This window comes from Myripristis murdjan, chromosome 13 (genome assembly GCF_902150065.1).
Source record: "Myripristis murdjan chromosome 13, fMyrMur1.1, whole genome shotgun sequence".
Lineage (NCBI taxonomy): Eukaryota > Metazoa > Chordata > Actinopteri > Holocentriformes > Holocentridae > Myripristis > Myripristis murdjan.
Genome location: NC_043992.1, coordinates 40,986,565 through 41,006,996, shown reverse-complemented (window position 1 = coordinate 41,006,996; position 20,432 = coordinate 40,986,565). Strand labels below are relative to the sequence as shown.

The window sequence follows — 20,432 nt, the reverse complement described above, 5'->3', positions numbered from 1 at the left end:
TGGATATCGCACTTCTCCAGATTGTGATTTCAAGATGATTTCAAGTAACTGCAGCCAAAATTTCAAAGATTAAAGTCGTTAATTTATGAGAAAACTATTTCTCCTCCTCCTGTGGGATCCAGTCTGAAGGAAATCCTGCTGGTCTGAGTCCAGAACCCCAACCTCCTCCTCAGCATCTGGACTCTGAAGAGACGTTGCTGTGACTTGGGCCGATTCAGAAGAAAACAATCTGCTGATTCTGGGCTCAGATCAGCAGGATCTCCTTGTTCCTGAATCCCATGTCAGAGTAGAATCTGCTGAGGGGATCAGCTGCAGGCCTGAGACACGGCCAGCAGGGGGCAGCACGTCGTGTCGGGTCCGTGTCGGCGGCGTGGAAGAGGAAGTACTTACGAAGACGTGCAGCGCCGTGGACGGGACGCGGACCTCGGCGCACACGCCTGTCGGCGCCTCCGTGTTCTCCGGTGACGTGCTGAAGGAGTTGGCGGTTCGACGTCTGCTGAGGAAGAACATCACAGTCTGACTCGGTTACCTGGCCTACACACACACACACACACACACACACACACACACACACACACACACACACACACACACACACACACACACACACACACACGCCACCGCTTCACAGGGATGGCGGTGATAAACCAGCTCATCACTATCACCATTTAAAATAAATATTCCTGCACTTTGTCCTGAAACTCAACCCAAACAAGGTTCAGGAGCCTCGGACTGACACAGTCACCTACAACATGAGGCTTCCAGCTTTTCCAGGTTCTGCTCCTTCAGCTTGGCCCTCACTGACCCTCAGGCCCTGCTGGGACGAGCACAGGGGAGCCTCACAGTTTGATTTTTGTTAGGAAAAGGGGTTTTAGGCTAAAATGTATGGATTATTCTCTTGACTTCCCCAGACTGAGACCAGATGTTGGACACCATTTCCACCTCTGGACGTCCACTGGTACAGTTTCTATGAGTAGCATTTCCTGTTAGCTTAGCATAAAGACTTAAAGTCTATGTGAGTCGTTAGCATGGCTCCATCAAAGTGAAAAAACAAACCTTACGCTGCATAAATAAGACTGCTCGAGAGCTGCTGGAAGGTTTATTTTTTCACTTTGATGGAGCCATGCTAACGACTCCCATAGACTTTAAGTATTTATGCTAAGCTAACAAGAAATGCTATCCCGTAGGAGGTGGAAATAATAATACATTTTATTTGTTATGGCGTCCAACATCTGGTGGTGTCCAACATCTGCCCTGCGTTCCAAATCGCATACTTTTTACTTTTAGTATGTACTGCAGCTGCCCTTACAAAGTATGTAGTTTAGTATGAAATATGCATGCTAATTCTTTTTCCCCTGCTAAATAGTATGGTAGTATGAGTATTGGAAGGCAGGGACGGTCTCAGTCTGGGGAAGTCGGGAAAGGAACAAGGAGATTTTGCCCAAAACGTTGGAATATTCCTTTAAGCATTAAAGCCACACTGAGCAGCAGCAATGTTGAGCATTTCGAGGGCATCGAGAGCTCAAACTCCATCTGTGAACAAACAAAACCGCCTGCAGGACTGGAGGGACACACACAACACAACACAACATGCAGCAGCAGCAGCTCAGGGGTCAGAGGTCATTTCATGAGCCAGCTGGTCCACATCAGCATGTGAGAGCGGCCTCAGCCCGTCAGTCAGCCGGCCGTGAGCTCAAGCTTTTAGCCATCAAAAAACAAACAAAAAACACCAGCAATATTAGCGATATCACCTACCAACATTTTCTTAAAGCGTTCAGAGAAAAGTGGATTTGGTGTTGTGCTGAAGTGTGTTGGTGTTGAGTTTCTGCTGCGAGGAGGCGGAGCTTCAGAGGCGGAGCAGCCCTGAGAGATGTGAGGTTTTCTGCTGCTGGTCGGAGCGAAGCAGCACCTCACACGTCACTCAGGGCTCTGATCGCTTCCTGCTGAGACCTGGGCTTCGTTTTCACACTAAATGATTTGATACAGAAAACCGAGAATGAACCTGCCAGTGCAGTCGGCCTGCTTTGGATTCAATGATCTGATTGGCTGTAATGACACTGACGACTTCTCTCACATCGTCTTTAAAAATGGAGGATCGGGTTTGTCCCAGCTGTCAGGTCAACCTCCTCGGCTACAACAACCACCACTGGAAGCACAGAAACCCTGAAGGACCACTCCAACTTTTTCGGGCAAATCCCCCCTCCTATGGGGTTAGCATTTCCTCTTAGCTTAGCATAAAGACCTGAAGTCTATGGGAGTCGCTAGCATGGCTCCACCAAAGTGAAAAAATAAACCTTGCAGCAGCTCTCGAGCCATCTCATTCATGCAGCTTCACGTTTGTTTTTTCACTTTGATGGAGCCAGGCTAACGACTCCCATAGACTTCAAGTCTTTATGCTAAGCTAACAGGAAATGATGCCCATAGAACCTGAACAGAGGTGGAAATGGTGTCCAACATCTGGTCTCAGGACGTCAGGAAAAAGGGATTGTGTCCCAAACGCTGGAGATTTCCTGTACCGGGACTTTTTTTCAAAACAAGCCATGGCCACTCTCACATCCTTGTAACACCTTCCACTAAGTCACATGTTACAAGACAGACCACAAGGTAACCACACAGCAACCACGCCTACCTACACGGCTCGTCCAACAGGTTATTGTTTAGTAGTGAGATTATTGCCAAGAATAATCACAGACCTAACCGAGCGTTCACACCGCCAGGAAAACGATCGCCGCCAGACGTCCGGTCGGCTTGGAAAACTTTTCCCAGAGTTCCCCTAAACAGGACGCTTCACCCATAATGCACCATTTTCGCATGCAGTACTCGCTCTGCGCCGCCTTCAGCCTCCCATTAACACTTTCTCAAGCCTTCATGGTGAACTCGCGCTCCAAAACCACCAGCCGTCTCTGATCCAATGGGAGAAACGGGGCTGTTAAAGTATGTGTGTTTATGTAGTCGCACGCTCACGACTTCAAACACACGGATTCTCGCTCAAATCTCAATGCAAAGACGTTTTGTTGTAAAACTGCCACCTCAGTTTTTCTCCTGATCAGGAGCTGTGTGCGGTTTTTGTAACTGAAGTTCACCCTGAAGAAAAGGCACCACACGGCGAGCGTTCTGTAAAAAAATAAAATTATACATAATTGGTCTGAAGTGCCCCTTTGATTGAATCCTGGAGAACATCTTTGTTTCCTAAATGTTTCTGCAGGCATGTTGCTGTTTATTTAAATCTGTCGATGGAAGTTTGGAATCGACTCTTTCCTGAACTGAAGCTTCACTGCAGAGCCGTCCGACGTGAGGGTTTTGGGTGAATTCGCCCTTTAAAAATCAGCCGACCCGCGTCAAGTCCAACGCCACGATTCACCAAGATCCTGATGACCAACGCTCGTCTTCATTTATCATGTGAACAGGAAAATAAATGATCATGAACCGACTTATTAACAGCGGAGATACGACTCGTGAGCTTTTCAATCAGGCTTTTATTTTGGAGGAATGTTCTAGCCTTAGTTTTTCCAGTTTAATCACTGGTTTTCTTATTTACTTTTATCTTTGTGTTTATTTTATTGGCTTTTATTTATTTGTTTTTTTAAAAAATAAGTTTTGTTGTATTTTAGTTTACCAGACTTTGTTTTTCTTTGAATCTTCGCATTGCAACAAGATTGTATGACAGCTGCTAAATAAATAAAGTTGCTGATGTGATTTGAAAAAAAAAATGGAGGCTGCAGACTTTCAAAGCTTCCCGCTTGTCTACGGCTTCCTGATGGGATAAAAATATTAACACCTTTTTCTGTGGTGACAGGCTTGACATTAAACTGTAATATCCTTTTGCTGAATTATTCTGCAGATTTTTCACAAATGCTACCAAGTTAGCGCCTTCTAGCTCGCAATGCTAACACGTCTGCAACGGGTAAACCCCCCCAAAGCCACAAAAAAGCGGCTTTGGCCCCGCCCACTAGGCCCCGCCCACTAGGCGGAGCGCTCTGCTGGCGGTGCGAACGCTCGGCACAGACAGTGTCCTTCACCTGGAGAGCGGAGGGAGGAGTCCAGGCTGAGCACACTCAGACACGCTGCAGACAGACAGACAGGCAGATAGACAGGTCGTCAATCACAACATGGACACGCCCACTCCGACAGCCCCGCCCCAGACGATGACGTCACCACACACAGACAGGAGGCCACTTTAAAAATGACTTACCCAAATATGTTGGAGATGGAGTCCAGGAGGCCGCCGGGGGGAGGCTGGGACACCCGCTTACTGCACAACCAACCAATCAATCAATCAATCAATCAACCAACCAATCAATCAATCAATCAACCAACCAATCAATCAGTCAATACGCTGTCTAAGACTTTGTGCTGAAATGTAAATAATGCATCCTAATATTCCTTTAATCATCTGTTGATAATTAAATTCTGTGTATCTGTTTTCCGTGTGGAGCACAGTGCACATCTTAACCCTGCAGCCGGGCCTGAACACACGGAGGAAACCAAACAGGACAGGTGTGTCCTCCGGCGAGCGGCCTCACCTGGGCGTCCGGCTGAGCGGGCGGTTCGGGGAAACCTCTCCGGCTCCCTTCCCAGCATCCTCGGCGAGGACCTCGATGTCGTCGTCCCTGAGGAGAACAGGAGGCGGTCAGCGGCGTCTCAGACAGACGACAGGAAACAGGAGGCTCATTAACCAAACAGGAGCAGCGAGGGGCGGGGCTTAACGGGCTGAGCTCCGCCCTACGGAGCGCAGGGGCTCTAACGCCGAGTCCAAGTCCACTCTTATTATTTTAACAGAGGAAACAAGGCCGGTGGCTCCAGGCGCCTGGCTCTCTTCATTAATCATAGGTGTGTTGTGGGTCTCCTCATAGTGGATTTTAAAAGACCAATATAATTAAATAATAATAATAATAATAATAATAATAATAATAATGATAATCATAGTTTGCTGAAGGAAAAAGCAGAGAGCTGATTAATCGGCCAATATAACATATCTGTCCAGAATTAATTATATTGGAAACTGGATCAACTGTTGAACATATCTAAATGTTATAATATGTCTATATGAAAGTCAGAAATACCTAAATACATGTATGAATAAATCTGGATCACTCAACGTCAAAGTCAAAGTAATAAATAAATCTGGAACTGAAAATCAAACTAAAAAAAAAAAAAAAAAATCCAGTCTGTAAAATAATAATAATCAGGTTTTTTTGTGCAATATCACCACTAAATCCTTACTGTATATAGAACTACTTACTGTATATATAACTTATTTTTATTTATTTTTATCTATATTGTAATTTATCTTTTATTTTTTGTTCTTTATTATTACATGTTTGCACTAAAAGGAGCTGCTCTTAATCTCATTGTACATGTGTATAGTGACAATAAAGGCATTCTGATAATGAGCTTCTGTCCTCAGAGCTGCTGTTTGCTGCTCAGGCTCTCAGACTTGCGGCTGCGCTCGGCGGCCCTTGTCTTCATGGAGAAATGCGGTTTAATAAATGTACTCACGGGTCGATGGGCAGCGGCTCTTTGGCGGCGTCGGCCAGCTCCTTCTGCAGCTTGGCCTGTCTGCGTCTGCAGGGGAAAGGTCAAAGGTCACTGACTCAGCACTGACAGGAACAAACTCCTGGGCCGTGGTGGACTTTTCTTTTATCTGAGTGGAAGAGGCAGCCGTGATGAGAGCTGCTCCTCAGGGCTTCCTCTCCTGAGGCGCTGCAGCATCCTTTACCGAAGGAAAGGAGGCGATGCCGTCCCACAATGCTGTGCGGCAGCGATAATTAAAGCAGCACTGCATGTGGGGGGTCCTCAGGCTTATAATCATCATAATCAGAATATAAACCGTAACACTGAAATCTGTCTTTCAACAGGCGTACATATTATACCGATGACCTCACAGGAATCTAACAGATTATTATTCTGCAGTCAAACGACCTGGGATTCCTGTGGATTACAGCTGCTGTCCTTAAAAGGAACCCCGGCTATGATGACTTGTAGGCCTTAATAAACCACGATTGTTCTCTTATACTTGAATATGTTCTTAGAAACAGATAAAATATGGCCATTGCTTTAAAAATCCACATTGTTTAGTACATATTTTACCTACGGAGGCAGCCATTATTTTACCTGCGCAATGCACCCTGGGGGCAGTGACGTAAAAAGGTTGCACTAGGGAGAAGAGCACCAGTGGAACAGGTAGAGGAATCTGTATTTTCTGTATTTTTATATTTGACTGTGTTTTCAATAATGAAAATACAGTCAAATAAAAAAAGTACTGGCTATGTTTGGTCTGCTTGGCTATTATGACCCTGACACACACGCGATTTCAGCCGTCGTACGTGGTCGGCGGTAGCTTTTGCGCCTATTATTACTATTATTATTATTACACATGTTGAATCGGCTGCTCGTCGGGGTTTTTCTTTTTCACGTATTTCCCTCCCTATATGCTTATATGATCTATATGCTTACGTTGAACAGCTGCTGACAAAAATTGGAGCTCTCGACAACACTCTCTCTCTCTCGGTTGTCATGGTGACGCAGTTGTTGTACAGACGCCATCGATTTCGCCCCACTCTCGCCTCATCAGGTACGGTTTTTGCTATGGGCAGTGTGGGCAACCGACCAGGGCGCAATCTACTTGGGGCGCACGAGAAAAAAAAAAATCGCCAGTTTTCTAGACTACCGTAGTGACCCGCACATGCCGCGGCACCGGGGCACCGTCAGGCGGCATCAGGCGGCACCATCACCACCGGCCGGTACCGCGCCCACCCAGTCAGGTCTGCCGGATCTGACAGGTGAGCGGCCTGATGCCGACTGACGGTCCCGCGGGGGCGGGGGGGGTAGGAGTAGTAAACATTTCGTTTGGGTTCAAACTGAAAAGGCTGGACAGATGACATGTTTGTTGCTGTAAAGTCATAAAAACGGGCCCAGTGGAATAAGCGGACAACCATTTGACGTCACTACCCAGAATGCAGTGCGACGTCAACAACAATGGCGACCTACGAGTGAAATTATAATTTCAAATTTTATAAAAACGAAGACATTTGGAATGTTTTCCGTATCACATTAATATGACAGATACCAACATTAATCTCATAAAGCCTACATGTCATCATAGTCGGGGTTCCTTTTAATGTGACAGCTGTTTGGTTTCTCTTCTGACCAGCGGCCTTTGTTTTGTTTTGTTTTTTTTTTTACTTTAATCGAATCCAGCCTTGGTAATGACGTCATATTTTGCGTTCATATCGCCTGCATGAAACAACACGGTGCCAACGCACAGACCCAAGCGCCTGACATGAGATTTGTGTCTTTGGCCGTGACGTTTTCCATGGAGGTCACAGAAACAAAGTGTTTAGGAGAGGACACGCGACTTTGTTTTGACTATTCAACGGCTCTTCTTTCAGTTCACCTCTCAATAACTACTGAATTTACCATTTGATATTTAAAGCGTGAAAACATAAAGCCACACTCTTACGGGAGTGATTCTTCAAATGTTTCCCTCAGTCTGACCAGAAGCCAAGAAAAAAAAAAAAAAAAAAGAAGAAAAGACTTTGATAAAGATGACCAGAGAGAAGTTAGTGAGGTTGGGGTCACACAGATGGTTGGGATTCTGCCTTTTAAAAAAACGACAAACTATTCATCAACTATTATGTAGTTTCTGTGTATCCACTGACTCACTGGCTCTCTGACTTTTAAATGATTTTTTCAGCCCAGCTCTCTTATTGGCGTGCAGTTTGGACACGTTTGGGTGTGCAGAGTCTCGCTGAGGCTCGCGGTCCCACCTGGAGTCCTTCTCGTTCTCGGCGTTGAGCCGGTTGGCCTCCTGGGCCTTCTCGGCCATCCAGCGGGACACCAGCTCCTGGTTGTCCTCCGTGGTTCTCCTCAGCTTCTCCTCCAGAGCGCTGAAGGTGATCTGCAGGGCGTCGTACTCGTCCTTCAGCGTCTGGTTGGCTCGCTCCAGGTCCTGAAACAGGAAACAGGAAAGTTCAAGATCAGAGGTTTCTGATGTGAGTGACCAGCGAGGCTTCAGGGTCACGGACATTTTAAAGGCGCAGGCCAGGTGTAAACACACCTGGCGTGCGAGGCAGACGTCAGATCAGCCATCATTTTATTTCAATTACTAAATAAATAACTTCAGTTAAAATCTCAGGGAGGAGTTCAAAAAGCAAAGCTCCAAGGAGAGCAGCCTCCCTGAGGAGACAGGCTCGCTGCCCTTATCCACACCTGCCCAGGTGAGGACAAACAGGCCCCGCCCCCAGCCTCCTCACTGCCCCTGCAGGGCCAGCGGGGGGGCAGGGGGGGGACAAACACACAGATTAAGGAGCAAGAAGTGAAAAAGCTGGTTCAGCTGACATCACACATCCAACAGAGACACACACAGCTGCTCGTGTGTGTGTGTGTGTGGTACCTGCAGGGAGCTCCTCAGTTCTCTGCAGTCTCCCTCCAGACTGGAGATTTGCTGCTGGTACTCCAACATCCTGAAACACACACACACACACACACACACACACACACACACACACACACACACACACACACACACACACACACACACAGAGTCAGACTGTTCATCCTTTAATTTATCTGCAGGCTAACATTTACCAAGAACTGAAGAATAAAAAAATAAAAAAAACCCTGCTGCCATCTTTGTTTGTCTCAGCCAATCAGGCGTCTCGCTCAGATTCCAGTCCAATCAAACGCCGGCGCTCCGGACAGAGGTGAAACACAGCTCAAGGCTTTTATTGTGAAGGTCTGTGTGTGAGGAGGTGAAAGTGAGAGGCAGCGAATCAGGATGCAGGAGCAGAGGAGCTGCCAGCAGGGGGCGCTGAGGCGGCACCAGCACACACAGGTGCATCACAGACAGGTGAGTGTTTTCTGAGGTATATTAAGATCACGCAGTACGTGTGTGTGTGTGTGTGTGTGTGTGTGTGTGTGTGTGTGTGTGTGTGTGCACTGACTTGGCCTCGTTGCTCTGGATCTCCTTGTCTTTCTGCTGGATCTGGTTGTTCAGCTCAATCACACTCTGGGCCAGCTGAGACAGAAAACACACACACACACACACACACACACACACACACACACACACACAGAGACTCACTGACTCTTTAAAACGTCACAATTTTCAAATATCAATTATTTTAGTTTAGACACTAAATACATTTAGATTATAAACATAAGCGCCCTAGCAACCACGTGGTCCACCTTAGCAACCACCGAGAACACCTCGACAACCAGCTGTCAGCTTGTCACATGACCTCGCTCTGGTTTAGTGGGACACACGCTGATGACATCACTTCCTGTGGGACTGACCTCGCCTCGCTTCTTGTGCAGCTCCGTCAGCTCCTCCTGGTGCCGGATCCTCATCTGGGCCATCTCCTGCTGCAGGGCGTCGCCCCGGCTGGAGTCTGAGCCCGAGCTGCAGCGCACACACACACACACACACACACACACACACACACACACAACCATAAAAATAAAGATGACACACTTCATACCTTTATTTTAAACAAAAAATAAGCTTTGCAGTTTTCATTAGTTTTTACTTTTATTGTTAATAACATAATATTCCTACACAACATTGTTTTAGTTCATTTGTTTTTTTCTTTCAGTTAAAATGTTTTAGTTTAGTTTAGTTTCAGTGAACTGTGATAACTGAGGTGCCAGCGAGCAAACCAGCTCTAACCTCGGCTGGCTTTTGGACTGGAACCAAAGTGTGTGTGTGTGTGTGTGTGTGAGCGTGCATGACGGTGGTAAATAAAAACACCAGTTATTGCAGCTCTTGACAAGATGATGAAGCCTGCAGCCAGCAGGGGGCGATGTGATATTTTCTGGTAACTAAATCAAGCGGGCGTCGGTCGACATGAGATGATGTCACTGCGCCGGTCGACATGAGATGATGTCACTGCGTCGGTGACATCACGCTGCCGTGTTTCTGCTTTAGCCGCTCGGCGGGTCCCTCATGTGTTCTCTCGGTCTGCCATCGTCTGCATGCGACTCTTTTCCCTGAAATCCAAAATATTCCCAAACGGCTGACAGCAGAGGAGACGTCCTGCTGTTTTCCGCCTGCTGGTGGCGCTGCGGCCAAGGTGAGGAAGCCGATGAGCAAACACATCTGGGCCTTTGTAGGGAAAAATAAATTACAGAGCCGGGGGGAGAGAGCTGATAATGAAAGAAAAAACAAACGTGGATAATCTGAGATTAAAGTGGTGAATTTATAAGAAAAAAAAAACCCTCAAATCCTCAAACTCAAAAAATTACAAGAAAAACAAGGAAAAAGGTTTATCACTTGTGGCTCCTTGGACAAAAAGTCAAACTATTTTCCTCCTAATTTGTGACTTGACTGATCTTTGAGTTTTCTCCCCTCTGAATGTTGCCCCTCTCCTATAATTTCTGTCTTAATCCAGCAGTGGCACTAACACCGATAATCTGCTTTTAATGGAAATGAGAAGAAGAATCGCTCAAAATGTGGCGCTCAGGCCCGAGACGAGACGCTCTGCACTGATTACCACGACAACAGGAAGTTGACACACACTGATTACCATGACGAGGGGAAGCTGACACACACACACACACACACACACACACACACACACACACACACACACACACACACACACACACACAGATTAGAGTGATAACAGGAAGTGAGGCCGTGTGACTGATGAGCCAATCAGAGAGAGTCTCTGGCGGTGAACACGACCTCGTCAGCCGAGTGAGGCGTTCACTGACCTGCCCTCACCTTCTGGAGCCAAACCCCAAAACACACACACACACACACACACACGGGATTATTCTGGAATAAAACCTCCTCAGTTTACATTAAAAAAAAAAAAAAAAAAAAAAACACCATGTGGCAAACTGACTTCTACTTCCTGGAAAACGGAGGAACTTGAGCGGTGACCTCCCGCTGCCCCGAGCAAAGATTTCAGCCGTTAAAACATTTACAGATATTTATTTATTGATCGACTTTGATAACTGTTTTCTGATCAAACTGTTCTGTGATACAACAGGAAGTGAGTTCATTAAAGTATCTGATAGAATAAAATCAGGTCAGATTCATTACAACGTGAAAAACGTTAATCCAGACGTTCCGGATGCTCGTGTGAAGCTCAAACTCACAAAGGCACCCTCTTCCACTGTGTCTGGGAATGTGAGACAATACTGACGTTCTGGAAAGTAGTAATAAACTTAATTTCCCAAATAACTTCTAAGCTCATTCCTCTCACTCCTAAACTTTCAGGCCTCTGCCCTGAAAATCTTTACTTAAAAAAAAACAACATGAATCAAACTGATCAATATCTGCCTGGTCCATATAAAACGCCTGATCGCCGTGTGCTGGAAGAATTAAACATGTCAGGTCCCACATGAGTCACCGGCTTAAAGAACGATCATCCTGTCTGGCATTAGAGAGGCTGACTTATAGTCTCAGACATAAGCCTGATGAATTTTATGAAATTTGGGGCCTTTTCTTACAATTTCTTGAAAAAAAAACAAACAGATCCGCAAGTTCCTCTTGACCTTTGAACTCCCTCCTAACTCGTCCTGTAAATGCACCTTGTATTAATCTGAAAAATTCATCACTCATTTATCTGGTAAATCTATTTGCTATTGAAAGCAGAGCAACAATACCTACATGCCGCTCTTTACTGACATCATACTCCATTCTGTTGTCGCTGCACTTGTCATATTCAATTTACTTTCATCGAATTGCACTTTGTACTCAGATTTACACTACTCACAAAAAGTTAGGGATATTTGGCTTTTGGGTGAAATTTATGGAAAATGTAAAAAGTCCACGCTACAGTGATATTATATCATGAAAGTAGGGCATTTAAGTAGAAGCATACACTGGTGATTTCCTCATCTCAAACAATTTCTTGAAACAAAAGCCAACAACAGTGGTGGGTATACCACAACAAAAAATGTCAGTGTCAATAACTTGTCATGTGCCCTTGAGCATCAATTACAGCTTGACAGCGACGTCTCATGCTGTTCACAAGTCGACTTATTGTCTGCTGAGGCATGGCATCCCACTCTTCTTGAAGGGCGGCCCTCAGGACATTGAGGTTCTGGGGTACAGAGCTCCGAGCCTCTACACGGCCACTCAGCTGATCCCATAGGTTTTCTATGGGATTCAGGTCTGGAGAAAGTGCAGGCCACTCCATTTGAGGTACCCCAGTCTCCAGCAGCCGCTCCCTAATGATACGACCTCGATGAGCTGGAGCATTGTCGTCCATGAAGATGAAATTAGGCCTGTGTTGTTCATGCAGGGGCACAATGACTGGATTAATGATGTTATTCAGGTAGTATGGGCTTGTCACTGTACCATTAGGGCAGTTCTGTACTGACCAGACACACCTGCCCACACAGTAACACCACCACCACCAAAGGCTCGTCTGGTGACAACAGTGGCTGATGCATAGAGCTCTCCTTGATGTCTCCAACATCGTTGGCGGCCATCATTTCTGCTCAACATGAATCGGCTTTCATCAGTGAACAGCACTGAGGCCCACTGGTCCCTCGTCCAGCGTAAATGCTGCCTGGCCCATGCAAGACGATGACACCTGTGCCTGGTGGTGTGGTCAGGTACCCTTGCAGGTCGTCTGGCACGCAGACCATGCTGATGTAAACGGTTTCGAATGGTCTGACGTGACACTTGGGTGCCTCTCACCTCCCTTAAACGTGCCTGGAGTTGAGTGGCATTCATCATCCGGTTCCGCAGGGCACTGTTCACAATGAAGCGGTCATCAGTGTGGGATGTGGCCAAAGGACGTCCACTTCTATGCCTTTCTGTGACTCTTCCAGTCTCTCTGTATCTCTGTTGCAACCTGCTGATGACACTCTGACACTCTAAGCTCAGTGGCCACTTCCATCTGAGGACATCCTGTTTGAAGCCTCGCAATGGCGAGGTGCTGCTGATCAATTGTTAGGTGTCGTCTTGGTCTCATGATGTCAAAATGTGAACAGCATGATGAGGAGGACTGTTTAAATACCAATTCTAATTGAACCAGGAAATTTATTGGCCGATTCATGGATCAAACACCTGATGTGAATTTTGCCGTTAAACTCCTTGTTAGAGAACAGCAACTTGTGCAAAAAGTACTGAAACACTGAACAGTTGGACATGTGCATTCAAAAGTTTACAGAAGGTCACATTAAGTTCACCTGTAAAGGTTAGAATGCATTTTAGGTTCATCCTGAAATTTCACCCGAAAGCCGAATATCCCTAACTTTTTGTGAGTAGTGTATATAAATCTGTAATTTTCTTTTTTATCCTTCCCTTTTCGTGTTTCTTTCTATAACTACTGAGAGATGAGATACTGGGTGAGACTGTATGTTTATATGTCCTGTATCCAAGTACATCCTCAATCAAAATACCAATAAACATATGGTTAAAAAAAAGAAAAAAAGAAAAAAGAAAAACGTCACTCTGGACGTGTTAGGACAAAAAAAAAATGTTTGAAAGAGAGGAGCTGCTCCTGCTGGCCAATCAGAGGCCGGCTCAGCTGTTTTGAACTGATCTACATTATGATCCAGCTCGACCAGGACCCGCCGGACGGAGACGGCTTCTATCTCAACGGGACCGTCCCGGATAAATTCATAAAAATGAACGTGCACATGAATGTCTGCCTCTTGGTAAATAAATAAAGGCTGTGGGCGTCACCTGGGCTCGTGTCCTCTCTGCACATCGTATTTGTCCGTCTGGTATCTCTCCGACAGCACGGCCTGCAGGTCCGACTTCTCCAGCAGGCGATTATCTGAGGAACAAGGAAACACAGGAATCAAACCGACGCTCACATTCAGGTCAGGACCGTCCCGTCCCGCTGAGGAGAGCTGAGGACATGTTGGTCAAAGCCAGCCTCCGCCCCGACCCCGACCCCGACCCCGAGCCCGCTCCTCTAAACCAGCTCAGACGCTCCACTTCCTTCCCTGATTCGATTATGAGGCAACGATGCGATTATAAAGCGATCATCGATGCATCTCGATGGATATTTTTGTGATTGTCATTGAATCATTTTTTGCATAATTTTTCAGACAATTTGTTTTTTTTCTTTTTTTACTGTGCGACAGCTAAAACAAGGTGTGTTTGTAGTGAACTATGATTGAAAAGAACGTTAAATAATGTACTGTTATTTCCTGTAATTTCATGCTGCCAGAATATCTTTTGTCCCTTCCTCGTCATAAAATCCAAAGTGTTTCCAAACACTCGTTTTTAATGCAGAGGTTTGATGTTTCTGTCGGCTCGTTCAGACTGTTTTCTGTCGTGTGCGTCCTGTAGCTGCCCGGCTGGACGCTGCTCATCAACTTCAGCTTCGCATTTTTTAATCATTTTATAAGCATCGATTGACATTAATGCATCGATGCCGGCTCGCCCCACGTCCGCATCAAGATGCATCTAAAAATTGATTTTTTTCTCCCACCTCTATACATTCTGGGCTGCCATTTCATTCCATCGCCATCCTAGGAAACGAAAACTCAGCGGTCAGCTTAGTCGGGGAGGAGGGGCCTGAATGCTGCGTTTGCAAACTAACGAATCTCATTCTGCCTTTAAGTGAAGCAGAAGAAGCAGCAGGTGGAGCGGCGGCTCCGCGTCACTGCAGCTTCACACAGCAGATTAAAAACAACAACAACAAAAAACGGACAAACCAGTTTCTGTTCCCTGAAAGAGAAAGAGAAAGTCCAGGATTTCTCACGGTGAACTCCCTGACGTCTGGCAGCGAGGCGGCGCAACATGAACCCAACCTCAGAGCCTCAGATCCTGATAACCATACAGCAAATTCTCCTTGAGGTAGATCAGTAAGAACTTCATATTAGGGATGCACATTTTGGATTTTTTTTATGACCGTTAACCGACGCCCTTTAACAATTAATAACCGTTAACCGATAAGATTTAAATGCCCTTCCATGCTGCCATTCCGACATTCCGTCATTCCGACATGCTGCCATTCCGACATACCACCATTTAGACATATCACCATCCCGAAATACCGCTATTCCGACACACAAACATCCCACCATTCCGACAAGACTTTCCATGTAAGGAAAGGCTGGAATCAGAGGGCCCTATCTTGCGCCAGACTCCCTAAACCCGCTATTTGCGGATTTAGGATTTAGGAAGAGGCGTTCCCCCGTAAAAGTTGCTATCTTGTGCACCTCCCACTATCCGCAAAACACCTGCGCTACCCGCTATATTATGCATAGGCCTGTTTTGGGCGTTACGCCAGTTAAACCAATCAGTGTGCCAGGTGCCATTGCCTTTAAGGGCAGGCTGCGCTATCCTAAATCCTAAATCCTAAACCCGCGATGGAGAGAGGGAGGTAGATTTTCTCAGGGCTTCTACTGAGGCTAAAGCAAGTTGGCTTTATATACATATTATATATTATATTATAGGCGAGTTAATTCGGGAGGTGGAGCCACATGTGTCCAAGTGGACGTGTCACAAGGTTGTACTGATTGAGTAAAATCCCCGGGCCACACCACACACACACAAGAGGCAGAGGTGGAACTATGTGTGAACTAATTTATTGACAAGGTAGATTGGGCAAATAAAATATTAAAAATAAAAATATAGCACAGCTGCTGGCTTATGATAAAACAATAAAACGTGCTGGCGTAAGTGTCCAATTAAAACAGTCTTTCCTCTAAACAGTCTATATGAGTAATATACTCAGTCCATTCCGGCGGCGTCCCGGTATCAGTCCGACCGTGTGCGTGGCGAGGCTCCGTCGGGGCGTGCATTGAAGCCGCCTGGGCGCGCTCTCCTAACAGCCCAAACTTTAGGGATAGCGGATAGCGTGTGCACAAGATAGCAAGTTTAGGGATAGCGCATGAAACACACCCACGGACACACCTCCAGGCGCAAATGACGAGTCGGCATAACGGACAGCGGGTAGCGGGTGGCGCAAGATACCGTTTAGGGATAGCGGAAGTTCCTAAATCCGCAATTTGCGGGTAGCGGGTCGTGGCAGCGGACACAAGATAGGGCCCAGAGAGTCACTGACTCGGCGCTGTCCGGTGCTGAACTGCAGATTTACAATGACGGCAAATTACTCATCTAAAATGTAAAAAAAAAAAGCTACAAGCTTTAGATATAATTAACAGTACTGTAGGCTTCAATCGTCTGCTATTGCTTTTTGATTTCTTTAATTGTGTGTTCTGCTTCATTTCCAAAATAAAGTTTGAGCTTCTGAAATCTGATTTTTAAACAGTTCTGATGGAGCTCAATGTTTATCTGGATGATGCGGCTTCATTCCGAACAATTTTACTGTAAACCTGGACGACCCGCGACGTGTCTGGAGATAAAAAAAAATAATATTCAATGTAATGTGTGTTTTGTGCGTAATTGCATACAAGGATACACACCCTCCCCTACTGTACAACACGAAGGAGACTGGAATTAGTCAGTGACTTCAGGTGTCATCTGCAGAGCCGTCATTGATATCTGTAATATTAATGTTGCATATGATGCCAGCGTGCATGGAGACACACGGGCTCAATGGAGAGCTGCGCTCCAGCTGGCTGCTGTGACAGGTCACTGACACTGTGTTTCTGCTTACAGTCAGTGATCCCTGAGATTCAGACATGAATCTAACATGTTTCACACTAGCCCGAGTTTCATTAATACGTGTACTAGACATATTATATTTCCCGTTTCAGGAGTTTTTAATAATAGATTGGAGGGATGTCGGAATGGCGGTTGCCTCCCCTATTATTTTATTTTTATTTTTTTGAGTACTGTGACCCATTCAAAAGTGCCGTGACAAAAAAATTCTCATGGGCTTTATTTATTTATTTTTAAATGTGCAAAAACAGCCAAATAAACATCAACCAAATGAACAAAAACAACAAAATATCAGGATTTTTCTCATCTCAAACAGCACTGCGTACACCTTTTTGCTCTCTTCATCTTCGCTGTAAAGTGGGCTGTGATGGAAAGCACGTGATGGCATGTGTTGCACCTGTCGACACGCCCCCATGAGTTGATTGAATTACGTAGCTTAAAAACAAAATTGACCGTTAGTATTAATCGATCGAGGAATTTGGTTAAAAATATTATGAGATCTGATTTGGTCCATGTTGCCCAGCCCTACGCACCAGGACACAAAATACAAAATATGACTAACAGGGCTGTACAGCCACTGCACTGTTTGTATTCGGGTTCGGGCTTTTAAAAAAAACTTCGGATTTGTTATTCGGATTCGGGAAGAAAGCGGAAGTGGGCGCACTAGAGACTTCCGCCAAGCTCGCCGGCTAACTTCGGGTTTAGCTCTCAGCTAACTAGAATAAAATAATTGAATCGTGCGGCTCTTCTAGACTTTCCAAACGTGATCGGACTGAATGGATCAAATTCTGCTGTGAAACAAGTCGTTTGGCGTTTGGGGCGGTGACGCTCAAAAACATGTACCCACCGTTTTATAGCCGCTTCTTTTCCCGTTACCGTCTCTGAGAAAAATGCTTTGTGGGCCACAGAGCGTCACGTGATGCTGCAGTTCCACGTTTGGCCACTAGGTAAAACTGGCTTCAGTGCGCGGTGCTGCTCCTGGGGGCTCGGCTCTGAGTAACTTGTTGTTTGTTGTTTGTTGTTGAGCCCTGAGCGGCAGGCCGGGAGGTCGAGCATGAGCTCTCAAATTTACGGATTAGCCCTTTACTCGTCTCGATCGATGTCGACTTTGTCAGGGCAACAAGATTCAGCGACGATCATCTGCAGTGAATCTGAAAGCTGCAGCGTCATGACTGTGACATTTAAAACACACAGCTCGCTCTGAGGCTCGGCTCAGCGACGCACCTTCACAGCATTTCAGCAAAATTTAAAACAATATTCAGCAGGAAATTCAGAAAACTGAAACCAAAACAGTGAAAAGAAAAATTAAAACAGAAAACGGTTTATCAGGAACTTTTCCTCATTGTTGACTGTGATATAAATGTTCTGAGGTGAGGAGGAGGAGGAGGAGGAAGAGGAGGAGGAAGAGGAGGAGGAAGAGGAGGAGGAGGAAGAGAAGGAAGAGGAAGAGGAGGAGGAGGAAGAGAAGGAAGAGGAAGAGGAAGAGGAGGAGTAAGAGGAAGAGGAGGAAGAAGAGGAGGAGGAAGGGGAAGAGAAGGAGGAAGAGGAGGAGGTGGAAGAAGAAGAGGAGGAGGAGGAAGAGGAAAAGGAGGAGGAGGAAGAGGAAGAGGAGAAGCAAGAGGAGTAGGAAGAGGAAGGAGGAGGAGGAAGAGGAGGAGGAAGAGGAAGAGGAGGAGGAGGAGCTCACATTGGTGGATGATCTCCTCGAAGGCGTGTCTCTGCACTCGGTCTCGGTGTTTCAGCTGCTCGGCGATGTGTCTCTTCCACGTGCACTCCAGCCGCCGCTCGGCCATGACCACCTGACACACACACACACACACACACACACACACACGCACGCACACACACACACACACACACACACACACGCACGCACACACAGGAAAATAAGTAAGCATCCACAGCAAAGCCAACAGATCTAAACCTCGTCCGCCGGCTGCTGAGACACAGGAAAACAAAAACAGTGCAGGCAGAAGCTGTGACTCGCCGACAGAATCCACCTGAAGCTTCGTTTAAAAACATTCTGATGGTTTTAAGACAAACTGTCACTGATTTACGGCCAAATCTACACCACACACATGCACATGCACATATCTGGAGCGGGTGGCGCCCCCTGTTGAGCGATTCCAACTAGTTTTCCACACACGTGGTTCAACACCGCTAGGAAACACACCTGCATCTGTCTGATTTCTGTTCTGCCACGCCTAGTTTTGCATTTACAGCGCCACCTAGTGCTTGATTTGAATGAAACGTTCAGGGTCTGTTCCAGCTGCTGTGGACAGACCCTGCCAGCTCCGTGCTGATTGGTCCAACGGTTGTTGACTTTTGTCCATTCAGATGCTAAGCCACGCCCCTTTTGAAGTTCATTTGTCAATATCTTGAAAACTGAAAGATGAAAAGATCAACAAGCCTGCTGATCCACTGAGGATCCACTGAGGATCCACTGAGGATCTGGAGGGAGTCAGACCTGCGGCCCAGGAGGAGACATCAAAAATCTGTTTTTCAAAAAATTCAAAATGATGGAAAATGCGACGTGGTGGAGCTTCTGGGCTCTGAGATCTGCAGAGAGAGGATCCACGCAGGTCTGGACTGAGGTCTGTGTCACTCGGACTTACAGTGGAAGAGATTTTAAAGTTCAAATTAATTGTAGCGCCCCCATCAGGCCGACAGGGGTCAAACTTCATGTGACTACCATTTATCATTTCACGAGAATTTAGGAAAACATTTCTGAAGAAAATATTAAACCTGTGTAAAATCAGGATCGTCACAATCTCGACGTTTGAGGTGTTCACTCAGAAAAGTCGTGTTGTTTGATTTTTACTGAAGAACAAGCAGAGGTGTTGCTGTAAAAGCCTGCCTGACAGTGAAAAGTGTGGAAAAGCTGACTCTTACCGACTGTTGGCTGGGAGAGGAAACACAGCAACGCTGGGAAATAAACAGATATGATATCGCTGTCGTGATATAAGACCACTATAATGTGTATTTCTGCAGAAGGTAAACCGGTGACAGAGCATCAGGGTGGTTTGGTTCCTGGTTTTATTAGTGATGATTATTTAACTATGCAAATATTTTATGAAAGCACCAACACTCATTTCTACAAAATAAAGACATAATTATTAAAGACAAAATTATGATATTTGATTTTGTCCAAGTCGCCCAGCCCTTAAACAGTTTTGCCACGTTCTGATTCCAAAATTTGTTCTCTGGAATCAGAAAAACTTACTGATCCCTGAGGGTGAAAAAAAAAACTGTTACCTGCTGTTGCTCAAGAAGAAATTAAAAAAAAAAAAAAAATACACGCCTTAGAAATTTGTTTTAAAAAAGTGTGCATTATGTATGAATATGCATGAATCCTACTTGTATTATAGAAGTGATTCCAGAAATAAGAAACTGAGCTTATGTTAAAAATGTATGTTAAAAAAATTCTACTTGTACATACACACACAGGGATATCACACTGTTGAACTGTTATGAAGGCCTACAGGTATAAATGACAAAAAGCATAAGTAAAATTATAAGAAACTGAAAACTAAAAAAAAAAAAATCTGTGCATTACATATAAATATGTGCTTTAATCCTTGTTTTAAGGAAGTATGTATTTTATGTCTCAATGTGCAATGACCTCTACAAAATAAAATACAGTAATGAGAAATTGAGCATATGTACAACACACACACACACACACACACACACGCGCACAGAGCTGTGTCCTGCAGGCATAAATCTCTGCAGGGCTGCATGAGGGGAATGCATGGCACTCAGCAAACATGCAGTCAGAGTGAAGGACCTGAGCGAAACAACCTTGAGGAGAAGGGTTTTAAAGGGTTTCAAAGGGTTTTAAAGGGTTTCAAAGGGTTTTACAGAGTTTTAAAGGGTTTTAAAG

At 45.6% G+C, this 20,432-nt stretch overlaps 1 protein-coding gene across 4 annotated transcripts in view; it reads right to left on the bottom strand.

Annotated features, from left to right (window-relative positions):
* atg16l1 (ATG16 autophagy related 16-like 1 (S. cerevisiae)) overlaps positions 1–20,432 on the bottom strand; it is a 33,487-nt gene that overhangs the window by 10,901 nt on the left and 2,154 nt on the right. For 2 of the 4 annotated variants that reach the window (XM_030066556.1, XM_030066555.1), the window contains 11 exons: positions 18,237–18,348; positions 13,652–13,745; positions 9,298–9,403; positions 8,946–9,019; positions 8,396–8,465; positions 7,770–7,951; positions 5,500–5,565; positions 4,524–4,610; positions 4,193–4,252; positions 4,020–4,064; positions 391–493 (listed from right to left, as the gene is read on the bottom strand). In XM_030066556.1, coding sequence (XP_029922416.1) covers positions 391–493; positions 4,020–4,064; positions 4,193–4,252; positions 4,524–4,610; positions 5,500–5,565; positions 7,770–7,951; positions 8,396–8,465; positions 8,946–9,019; positions 9,298–9,403; positions 13,652–13,745; positions 18,237–18,342 — 993 coding nt within the window. In that variant the 5' untranslated portion in view covers positions 18,343–18,348. Of the gene's footprint in view, positions 1–390; positions 497–4,019; positions 4,065–4,192; positions 4,253–4,523; positions 4,611–5,499; positions 5,566–7,769; positions 7,952–8,395; positions 8,466–8,945; positions 9,020–9,297; positions 9,404–13,651; positions 13,746–18,236; positions 18,349–20,432 lie in introns of all 4 variants that reach the window. The other 2 variants (XM_030066557.1, XM_030066558.1) reach the window with 2 other exon arrangements.